The sequence below is a fragment of the Mya arenaria genome, chromosome 16 (genome assembly GCF_026914265.1).
Source record: "Mya arenaria isolate MELC-2E11 chromosome 16, ASM2691426v1".
In the NCBI taxonomy this organism is placed as follows: domain Eukaryota; kingdom Metazoa; phylum Mollusca; class Bivalvia; order Myida; family Myidae; genus Mya; species Mya arenaria.
In genome coordinates, this window is record NC_069137.1 from 33,649,570 (window position 1) to 33,662,479 (window position 12,910).

The following is a 12,910-nucleotide window of genomic DNA, read 5'->3' on the forward strand; positions in this document are numbered from 1 at the left end:
TGAGTTACATTACAAACCCAAGGACCCTATATTGATACTGTGATAGAGTGTGGATTTTATAATAATGATACAGTTGATGGAAATAAGTCTTACTCTTAAGTGATTAAGTTTTTAAGGGTAATTTATGACTCATGTTTACTTAACTAGTCATGCTACTAATATAGTTACGACATTATTGGTAGACTAGTTATTTTTATTTTTTATTTTTTTTTTATTTTAAATGATTTATTTATAATCATTATATTTTTTCTTTAATTGCATAGTTTATTTTTTTCAAAACAAAGTTTGAATAAGGTTTTAAGTTACATAAATGTTAGTTTTATTTATTTTTTATTTAGTTTCATTGCATTTGTTTAGTTATTTTGATAAGCTCCTCTATCCAATGTTTGCACGGGTTAACTTGATCTCTTCCATTCTTTAATATTGTTTAAGATGTGAAATTTGATTGATTGAAGTGCTATATTTATTAATTCTTGTTCACCCTGCTTACACTGAGCGAGACATAGATGTCATAATGTCTGTTCCATGTATGTTCATGCATACATCCGTCCTTCAGTCAGTCCTGACTGTTCTTTGTTCAAGCTGTATCTTGATGATGCATTAGGATTTTCAAAAAAATGCCATGATGGTTCACCTTGATGAGGTGGAGTGTAGGGCACAAGACCCGGGTCTGTACATCAAAGGTTAAGGTTAGAGGTAAAAGGTTAAAATGATCCTTGTCCAGGCTGTATCTGGATCATGCATTGTAGGATTTCCAAAAAACTTGCCATAAATGTTCACCATGAGGAGATGGCATGTCCCCAAGAACCTAGGTCAGTACCTCACAGGTCAAAGTCAAGGTTAAAGGTTGAGATGATCCTTGTCCAGGCTGTATCTTGACCATGCATAGTAAGATTTCAAAAAAACTTGCCATGGAGGTTCACCATGATGAGGTGGTGTGTCACCAACAAGACCAAGGACTGAATCTCAAAGATCCAGGTCACACTTAGAGGTTAGATGACAAAATGAGTACTGTTGATAGGACTTGTCTGGACTGAGCCTTATCAGAGCTGTATCTTTACCATGCATTATAGGTTTTTGAACAAACTTGCCTTAGAGGGTCACCATGCTGAGGCGTAGTTTTGCAGGTATACATATTGTTCCACTCCATGTTATTCTGTCTTGCCATTGCATGGAAGAGTATTATGTCTGTACCAAAGGCTCTTTCAACAGGCTTGACATGTCGCCATTTGGTGTCTAGTTTTCAATTAAATGTTGAATAACCTGGAAAAACTCAGAAACATAATAAAAAAAACACAGCATTGAGGGACTTTTGTCTGCCTATGCAAAAATTAGTTGGGGGAGTTTTGTTTGGTTTAATCCCTTAAATTTGAGACAAATAACAACGTATTGCACTATGATTTCTTTCATATTTTTCAGGTCGTTGAAAGCGAATCATTCCGAAAAATCAGTGGAAATGAAGGCGATTTTCAAATCTTAAAACAATTGTCTGAACCACTCAAGGAAAAAACTGATATTGAAGACACCATCAAAGAAATGATAATTAAAGAAAACATGGAACAGGCTGTTAAATCTATTGAATTCTCTGATGTTGCCGAATCTGACACTGTTGAAAATGATGCAGAAATTAGTAAAAAAACTGATATGGAAAATAAGATAAATGAAGTGGAAAATGAGGATGATGATAATGGTAATAAACTTGGTTCGAGAGATGATGAAATGGAGGAAAAAAATGATGGAATCAGTGCCACTCTAGAAGAAATAACAGAAGATGAAGAAAGTGGAGGTGGAATGAATGATGAAGTGAGTGCACTGGACAGTGAGTTTAAAACAAATGTTGGAGGCTTTGCAAAAACGGAAATTTTTGTACAAGAAGCAACTGATTCTGATGATAGTTTTCCAGAGATGGTTACTACAAGTATTCAAACTGATCCAACAGGTGATGGTGTGCATAAATCAGCTGGTAGTGAGTCTAAATCCATTTCTGAAAATGTCAGTGATTCTATTGAAGATATAAAACTTAAGTCAGAAGAGATAGCTGAGGATGTAGAATTAAGATTGGAAGATGAACTTGAAGAAACACAAAATGTGGATGTCAACCCAATATCAGTTTCTGAAAAAGGCATAGATGTTATTGAAGATGTAGCTTTAAAATCAGAAAAGATAGATGAGGATGGTGATTTAAAATTGGAAGACAAAATTGAAGAAACACCAAATGCTGATAGTGATTTTAAATCTGTTTTTGAAAAAGTCGATGTTACTGAAAATGTGGAATATAAATCAGAAGAAATAGCTGAAGAATCCGAAAATGATTTTGATTTAGAGTCTGAAAATGATTTAGAAGTATCAGATAATAAAGATGAAGACACTAATAAGGTTCAAATGCTAATTGATTTCAATGCAAATGATGAAATGGGAGCAGTTGTGCCAAATGAGTATGAAGACAAGAACTATTCAAGGGCAAACATTCTTGTGCAGCAGGCTACTTATTCGTTAGAAGAACTAGGTGATTTTCTTGAAAACACTGAAAAACAGCTTGATCTTAAACTAGACAAAACAGACAATGCATTATCTTGTGACTCTTCACCTGAAGAGAGTGCTGACAATTATAGCAAGTCACTTGGAGCAGAGGTTACAAATGCAAAAGAAAACGTCATAGAATCAGGAACAGATTTGCTTGACTTCAGTTTGCCAGCATCTGAACATGCTCAAGAAGGTAGAATGAGCACTGATGGAGACAAATATGATACTGGTCTCACTGCTTCTATATTTGGAACATTGCAAGAGGATAATGTGCCTGAGAGTGATGTTAAAGCAGACACTGAAGAGTGCAAATTTGATCAAAAACTGGCTGGTGACGTTTGCATGAGGGTAGACCCAAAATATGTTCAAAGTGAAGAGCAAAAAGAGGAAAATACTGTAACAGATGGTTTGGTTGATTTATCTGAACTCAACATTGAAAAGGACTCAGAAAGTATGATTGAGGAAGATGATGCTGAAGAGTCTGTGGAATTCAGTGTAAATCATATAGAGTATAATGAAAATGTACAAAGCACTAAAAATGGTGTGGGGAGTAACACTGTAGATGATGAAACAGATATCAAAACCATTGGCTATAACAACGACACTGGGATTACTGAAAATGCAGATGATGAAACAAATAGCTTTGGTAACAAAATAAAAGACAATGTGGAAGAGGGTTCTGAAGAAACAAATCTAATAGACACTAAACCAATTGGCACTAAAAATGATGGAGAAATTATTACCAATGCAGATGTATTATTGGATGTTGACAATGACATGGATGTTCACAGAGAGCAAACAGAAGACGATACTGCTGTATCAAATCTAGTAGAAAACCAATCACAATATATAGCAACTGAAGATACACTGATGGAAAGAAATAGCATAAGCCCTGATCCAAGCAGCTATTTTGGCTCAACCTCAGAGAGTGATACATCAGAATTAGTAACTGTTAGAGAAAATGTTGAAAATTTGACAGCAATTATCCCAGCTGAATCAGGAAAACCGAAGCAAAGCCTAAACTTGATCGAAACTTCTAATAGTTATGACAATCTTGGATTTAATGAAACTGATGATAATGAAAATCTTGATGATGGTACAGAACTGAGATTGGTGAATTCAGGGGCTATATCAACTTCCGAACTTGATATGTTTTTAAAGAGTTCAGTGGATGACAATGATGCACTGAATGTGTTGTCCACATCGGAAGCAGACAATGGTAAACCAAAGGAAGTGATAACTGATAATACTCTAGATGCAGTCAACAATTTCAACAGTGGTGCTAGTAACGCTTTGGATGATATGTTTGGTTTTGGCAATAGCGAAGAAATTATACAAAGTAATCAGCTGAAGCATGACGGGAGGCTGGAGACTGATGTAGCAAGCAATAGTGAAGGAATAGTTCAAACATCAGGTACTGATAACAACATAATTATCATTGATGGCCTTATGACAGAAAGTGCACAGACAGTCCAAAGTGAGTCTTCAGTAGAAACTCCCAACGAAGATCATGGTAGTGGATTTTATGAAGTAAACGAAGAAAGTGAACAGATAGATGATGGAACTCAATGTATGACAAGTTCAGCGTATGAGACAAACTTAAGAGAAAATGAAACTGGATTTTATGAAATCAACTATGAAAATGGTGGTGATTTTCCACCAACTGTACAGACAATTGATGACTTTGCAGGCCAGAAAACAGTTGAAATTATATCAGAAATTGTACCTGCTGACTTAATGAATGCTAGCACAGCTACAGTTGGAACTGTTTCTTCAGTAGAGACTCCGGATGAAGACTATACGAAAGGTTTCTATGATTTTGGAAATAATGAAAATGATGGATTTGATGAAAATGATAAATCTTTTGATTTTAAAAAGGTAACATTGAAGACTGGCCCAGGGATGCCCCAGATAAGTATTGATCTGGCCTCAAGTGTTGAAAACAGCAGCATTTCTAATGAAAGTGAACAAGATGGTTTCTATGAAGTAGAAGCTGAATACATGAGTGGAGTTACAACTGAAGATGATAGGCTTGCTGATGATGAAGCTGAATATGATAATAAAGAGAACGTTGAGCCTGATAATACAAAAGGAACAGGTGAATCAAGAAGCTCAGTAAACTCAACGGGATTTTCAGTTAATAGTGATGACATGGATATATCTAATGTTGGAGCAGGAGGAATTGACAATGAAATTGATAGAGTGACTGATATTGCAAGAAAAAGAGCTGGAATGTTTCAGGCACTAGATGCAGAGATTCAGGGAACGGTTCTTCAAAATATAGAGAAAGGCAATGCTTTCTCTCCAATAGAAAGTCCTAGTGAAGAAGTGTTTGATATTGGATATGAGATTAACCCAATGATTCCAGATGTGAAACCTGAATCTGGTTATGAGGAAGATGATGAGGATGATGATGAAGATAAAAGGATGATAATGCCTAAACCTTTCGTGAGGTTTGCTGATGATGAAAGGGGTATTAATGAGTTCAATCATGAAGCCTTAGAAGGTATAGCAGATGATTTGGTCAGTGTTGCATTTCGTGATGCTTTAGGGGAATTCAAATCTGCTGAACCAGTGGAAGAACTGAGTGTTGAAAGGAATGATAAGAGCACAGAAAATGTTGAAGAACAGATTAATAAGGTGGCAGATACTATGGTAAATGAAGCAATAGCAAGTGCAACTGAAATTTATCTTGAGATGAAGCAAACTGAACAGATTGAAGAAGAAATTACTGATGCAATGAATGATATTGTTCCAACGCTAGAAGATGAATCCAGCGACTCTGACGCAAGCTCTACAACAACTGAGGGTAGCTATAGGATAAATATATCTGAAGATATATCTCCTGTTCTTTCCCCTGACAAAGATGTGACAGAAACAACTGAAGCAGAAACTACTGGTTTGATTGATGTTCCTTCCCCGGATGAATTGACATCGCCGTGTGATGAAACATCAATGGAAGAAAGTAGTTCAGTGCAAGAGCATGTAGATGGTGCTATTGAACCTGGGATAAAGAAAATACCAAGAGATGGTTCTTACAGGTCATTTTCCTTTCCAGAATATGAAGAAACTGACAGGCCAGAGAGTGTAAACACTGTTGAAATTATGAAATCTGAAACTGAAAAGACTCCAAGTACATTGCTTATAAGACAAGAAACTGTTGTACCTGACATTGTAATTAGTACTGAGGAGTCACCAGATTATGATGTAGAAGATATAACTGATTATGGTGCTGATTTTAGCATGACTGAAAATATTGGTGATGATAATGCTGATGTACTTGAACCTGATGATGCTGAACTTCAAAATGAACTGGTTGATGAGATTATTGAAGATCTGAATGCTGAAAGTTTAGACACGGTTAACTTTAGTGTGACTGAAGATGTGGCAGATAATGGTGACATTCTTGAACCGGACAATGTTGAAACCAAAGATGAACTGGATAATGAAATAGGTAAAGATGTAAATGCTAAAAATGTAGACATAGTTTACCCAAGCCTGACTGAGAAAGTTGTTGATAGTGATGACATCCTTCAATCAGACAATGTTGAAATTAAAGATGAAATGGTAAATGAGATATTGAAAGATTTAAATGCTGAAAAAGGAGATATAGTTGACTTAAGTATAACTAAGAATGAGGAAGATAATGATGACTTACTTGAATCTGATGATGTTGAAAATAAGGATGAAATAGTTGATGAAGATTTAAATGCTGAAAATGTAGACACAACAGAATTTAGTTTGACTGGAAATATTGGTGAAGGTAATGAAGACACACTGGAAACTGAAAATAATGATAATAAAGATAGAAAAGTTGATGAAATGGTTAAAGAATTCATTGCTGAGAATGTAGAAACAGCTCCGTTTAGGTTGACTGAAAATGGTGAAGAGTATGATGACAAACTTGATCCTGATGATTTTGAAATTAAGGATGAAATAGTTGATAAAGATGTAATTGAAGATTTGAATTCTGAAACTGTAGACATTGTTGAAGTCAATCAAATTGAAGAAACTGATTCTAAAGAAAAAGATGAATTGGAGGACCGAGGGATGGCTGAGAATGTCTATGATGGAAATGACATAATACAATCAGGCAATGCTCAAATTAAAGATGAAATAGGAAATGAAATCATGCAAGATTTGACTGCTAAAAATGTAGACACAACTCCCTTTAGTATGACTGAACATATCAAAGATAATGATGACACACTTGAACCTGATGATGTTGAAATTAAAGATGAAATTGTTGATAAAGATGTAAATGAAGATTTTAATGCTGAAACTGTAGACATTGTTGAAGTCAATAAAGACGAAGAAAATGATTCTAAAGAAAAAGATGAATTGGAGGACAGAGGGATGACAGAGAATGTGTATGATGGTAATGACCTAATACAATTGGGCAATGTTGAAATTAAAGATGAAATGGTAAATGAAATCATACAAGATTTGACTGAAGAAGAAAATGTAGACACAGCTGACTTCAGTATTACTGAAAATGCAGAAGATAATGATGGCTTTCTTAAATTGGATGATGGTGAAATTTACAATGAAATAGTTGATGAAGATTTTAACACTGAAAATGTAGACACAGCTGACTTAAATTTGACTGGAAATATTGGTGAAGGTAATGATGACAAACTGGAAACTGGAAATGTTGATAATAAAGATGAAACAGTTAATGAAATGGTTAAAGAATTAAAAGCTGAGAATGTAGACACAGCTCCCTTTAGGTTGCCTGAAAATGCCGAAGATTATGATGACAAAGTTGAACCTGATGATGTCGATATTAAAGATGAAATAGTTGATAAAAGTTTGATTGAAGATTTGAATGCTGAAACTGTAGACAGGGTTAAAGTCAATCAAATCGAAGAAACCGAATCTAAAGAAAAAGATGAATTGGAGGAGATGAAATTACTAGATGTCAAGGAAGATTCAGAACATGTAGAATCAGTTGACGAGGATCAGAATAAAGTTATTGCTGAAGAACGTATTACAGCTCTGTCAGATAATACAGAACTGAGTAATACAAACATTGAGAGTGAAATTGGCATGTTTGAACATGAACCTGAGGTCTACAATCCACAAACAAGTGATGAAGAAAACACCAGTATTTCAATAGATAATCCTGATTCTTCAGAAATTACAAGTGAAACTTACACAAGTGAGAAAGAAAGTGACCTGATAACTGAAACAGAATCAGAACTTATTATTTCTGAGTTAAGCAATAATACAGAAACTGACAGTAAACAAAGACAACCAAATCTAGATTTAAGTAAAAATCTTGAAACTACAAATGAAACTTCAGAAGTTGTAACAGAACAGAATAAATACAAACCTTTGATAAAAGACAATTCTGAAGATGGTGTATCTGACACTGGTGCTAGACCGAAGACTAAAAGTCAGGAATACTTTACAAGGAAGGAAATATTCTACACGTCGGCTGGGCGAATGAGTATCTCGATTGACAGTGTGATGGATCCACCGACAGATAGCAACGAGGCATATGCTGGTGGAGGACATGACATCATACATGAGGAGGGGAAACAGGTGAGTGAGATAAGATTAGTTTGTTTTAGTCTTTTAAGATCAGATTTTTTTTCAGTATAATAACACTATTATTAATTTGATAAGACAAGATCATATAATATGTTCATTTGAGTCTGATAAGAAAAGATCTGGAGTCTTTAATAAGATGAATTGAATTTTGAGTCGGAATGAGATAAGTTTTATTTTTAGTCGGATCAGATAAGTTAAGATACCACTATTTGAGTAGGATGAGGTAAGATATTGTTATATTTTAAGCGGGCAAGACCAGTGGTCGAAATTAGCACAAGCTCCGTTCTGGTAAATAATTTCCAGGCTTGCTTTCATTCTCAATTTAATATAGCAGGGCTTGTTGACAAAATTTGATGGCAAGCACAAGTACATAATGTATACGTAGGATTCAGGCATGTTCATCCAAAAGTCTAAAAGCCAATGACTGCAAGGCATTTAACAATAAAGCTCTGTTGAGCTTTTTAATCAGCTTTAAATCATGGGATAGATATAATGTTGTGAAATGTGTGATGTGGTATGTATTAGATAGGCGCTAAGATTTATTTCAGTGTGTATGTATGTATGAGTTTGATTGTTTACTCTGTTTGGTTTTTCAATTGAGATGAGTGTTAAGTATATAAGTGGATTTACTTACAATGATGGTGGGTGTTTGAGGGCTTTAAGTGGACACAATAAATAGTATCTGTAGAGTTTTGTTTCGTAAACAAATTGATAAGTATGTAGATTTTCCGGACAAGAGAGCACTTGTGATATATATCCAGAATTGTCCGACTTTGTGGTCAAATCAGATTATCACAAGATCCAGTTTTAAAATAAGTATTTCCATTGTTTCATTGCAACAGGCATCTGAGGTACCCAAAATATTGGCCCGTTCTGGGAGCGCAATATTTCATGCAGATGAAATGCTCACTAGACTTGGAACTGCCACTTTGGACCAATTAAAATGTTTGAGAGAAAATAGATCGCAGGTAGAGTTTGGAATGGGTGGAACAATAGGGTTGTAGTTTATTCCTATTGGGCAGTGGTTCTAGTGTAGTGGATGCATTTCTCCCGGCCATAATACCACTTGGGAAAAGATTTTAAGGATTTTTTGTCCTTTCTGTCATGTTATTTAAAGCTGCACCCTCACAGATTTACCGTTTTTACAACTTTTTTATTTTTTGTCTTGGAAAGAGCAAATTTTTGCGTAAATATCTGTAAACCAATGATATAAGATTGCTGACAAAACATCAGATCATAGATTTTCATATTTCCGTTCGATAATTAACGTTTTATTGCTTAAAAGCATAAAACATCATTGTTTGAACTTAAATTAAAAATCTGCGATCTATTTTTTGTCAGCAGTCTTATATAACTGGTTTCCATGGATTTTTGCAAAAATTAGCTCGTTCCAAGACAAAAAATAAAAAAGTTGTCAAAACATTCAATCTGTGAGAGTGCAGCTTTAATACTTAATTTTGACTTCTAATACTAACTCCAGAGTTATTTATATCGTATGGTTCCAGGGCTGGTATACATATAAACATCTAAAGTCATTTCCTACAATAAATAATTTTCCTAAGTTTAAAGAAACTCACTGGTCATTTGATATAAAAACTGAAATTCTTCATTTTTATTGATTGTGTTGAATTAATACATATATACTTTTATGTTAAAAACACTTATTCTTTTCTTTTGAGTTGACTATGAAAATCGTAGGCAATCAACTTAAGTTAAGAAATGACTTAAAATGTTTTATGATTACAGGCCCAGCTGTATCGGATACTAACAAGTTCAGATATACAATCTTAGGCCTTAAAAAAATTATGTCCGTTTCGGGTAACCCGACCCTACCTATAAAAATGCACCGACCCTAACTATTTTTTTCCATTTCTGAGCAAAAAAAAATATTCGTTAGCGAATAGAGAGTAACGAATGGCGGATAAATGCAGATTTTAATCAGAATTATTTTTTATATGATAAAACAAAGTCAGGCAATGACAGTAATGTAGGAAAGACTGCCTGGTGTGCAAGAAAACACTCTGAACTTACGACAGATTGTGAAAAAAAATATAAAAAAAATCCCTACCTACCCTACCTAGAAATTTTGGGAAGGTTACCCTAAACAAACAATTTTATTTTTTTGGTCTTATCTTTAATTGTTGGATTTTTTTTTTCTAATTTTCAAGTTCATGATTTGATATCTTATATTCAGAACATATTGCATGGCATGAATTGCTCAGAACCTTGTTAAATTGAACCACACCGTTGTTAACTTTTAAACATGATATATTTGTGATGTGCTCACATATTTTAATATAAATAAGTACAGCTGAAACAGTTGTCTGAAATTTTGTTAGGAAAACAGCAGATCACAAGTGTATCCATTAAACTTCCAGAGCAGTAACAATTTGAAAGTTAACAATGATGACGATAACAGCATTGTTAACTTAAGTAAAGTTCTTAACTTGAAGATGACGCGAACATGACATTCTTACTGATATCATTTCAGTACATCTCCAAATGTGTTCATGGAGTTTAAGTTGAATGTGACACATATGTGACTCAATGAAGAGTACATATTGTACACTAATCACCCTTATTGAGCACATGTTGTACATATTTGCAATGCTCCATTAGAATATTGAATATTGACTTTTCTATGTGTATATAAAATGCATATCTCCTACAAGGAGGAAATAAAGATATTGAATTGAATTGAATTGAATTAAATCAGCCGACTGTATAAAATATAAATGATTAACAAGGGCTGAGCGAGTGAATGTTTTATACAATATGTTAGAACTGACTTAGATTATAACTGACAATAATTTTATGATTTGTGAAACCCGAAAAACTCAAATTTTATTACTGCAATTCTTAACAATTAAATTTCATCAACATCAAAGGGTGATAGGAGATTTCATTGGTTATAGAAATGTAGGTTTTAATAAAGTATGAATTTGGTGTAAAAATATTAAAGGAATTTTATTGAAATCATTTAATTTTAATGATAATTTTAAAGATTGGTTTCATATATTTGTCACTCGAGTGGTGGCAGGAAACTTACTGGAGATAGAAGTTTTGTGTAGATTTCATTGAGGAACTTCTTTTGTACAGTGTTAGCTTTTGTGTTATGTAACCAATTAAATAATTATTTTATAAATTTTACTTAGAATTAAGGAGATAAAGAATGCTTATTTATTTTAAACATAATTATTTAACAAAGATTTTGAAACACGTTATTGCAGTATTATATTAATCACTCTCGTCGACACAATTTTATGCAAGAGGGCGGTCTTGTTATGTGGGGGAAACTGGAGAACCTGGAGAAAACCCACTTGTCCGGCATGGGGACCACAAACCAGACTCACATGCACCCAAGGCAGGAATCGAACCCGGGTGGCTTAGGTGAGAAGCGAGTGTGCTAACTGAACAACCAAAATGCGTATTTAACGCCGCATATGGGTTACTATATTTTGTGACAAACAAGATATCCACTAACAGTTGTTTTCCATCCAGGTAAAAAGTAGTAAATCTAATTAAATATTCTTCATAAGAGCTTTTTGTATGATTTTTACAGTTATCCTTTGAAATCAAGCGTGGTGATCTTAATTTTAACTTGTTGGTTTTTTGAAGAAGAAAAAATTGATGTCATTCACTAACAGTCTTGGCATCATCATTGTTGTGTACAAACATTAACCTAACAGCCATAAATAGATATTCAAATAAAGCATGGTACCAGTCACATGTTGCTAGAGACAATACACACAAGTACAGCAAGGCCCATCACTCTGGTTCTAATAATCATTGAAGTCATGCCCCTTTCGACAGACAAGCGTTTGCATGTGCTACTCCGCACTTTTGTTGATAATGTTACTGTATTAAAGGAATTTTAAAAGGAAATACAGAACATAATTTGATAAATATGCATGAATAAATATTTTATCCAACCACTTTTGCAATACAGAATATCATGTTAAACATATAAGGACATATGTGAAATATCACAATAAAATAATGCTCAAGAGTATTAATGCAAGAAATCTTTCCAGTTATACTTAACAAGAGTTTGTTCCCTTACTGTTTTATAAATTTAAGCTCATGTATAATATTAAGTTTTCGTGGTTTTCTTTTCTGCTGTTGTGATAATGATGAAGATGGTGATGGTGATGATGGTGATGCAAAGGGAGGAGGTAATGATTCAATTATGATTCAATGGTGATGATGATAGTGATGGTGATGGTGCTGATGCTGATGCTGATGCTGATGATAATGATTCGATGATGGTGATGAGGAGGAGGTAATGATTCGATGATGGTGATGATGATGATGATGAGGAGGAGGTAATGATTCGATGATAGTGATGAGGAGGAGGTAATGATTTGATGATGGTGATGATGAGGAAGAGGAGGAGGAGGTAATGATTTGATGATAGTGATGAGGAGGAGGAGGAGGAGGTAATGATTCGATGATAGTGATGAGGATGAGGAGGAGGTAATGATTTGATGATGGTGATGATGAGAACGAGGAGGAGGAGGTAATGATTTGATGAAAGTGATGAGGAGGAGGAGGAGGAGGTAATGATTCGATGATGGTGATGATGATGATGATGATGATGAGGAGGAGGAGGAGGAGGAGGAGGAGGAGGAGGAGGAGGAGGAGGTAATGATTCGATGATAGTGATGATGATGAGGAGGAGGATTGGGTAATGAATCGATAGTGATAATGATGATGATGACGATGATAATGATGATGATGATTATGATGATGATGATTGTGTCATGATGGTGATAATATGATGATAAAGAAGGTGATGGTGATGATGATGATGAGGAGGAGGTTGATGGGA

At 34.4% G+C, this 12,910-nt stretch overlaps 1 protein-coding gene across 1 annotated transcript in view; it reads left to right on the top strand.

Moving 5' to 3' along the window:
- Positions 1-12,910, top strand: part of LOC128221254 (uncharacterized) — a 122,381-nt gene that overhangs the window by 78,297 nt on the left and 31,174 nt on the right. Inside the window, exon 11 of the mRNA XM_052929793.1 lies at positions 1,420-8,070. Within this exon, the coding sequence (XP_052785753.1) occupies positions 1,420-8,070 (6,651 nt within the window). The remainder of the gene's footprint in view (positions 1-1,419; positions 8,071-12,910) is intronic.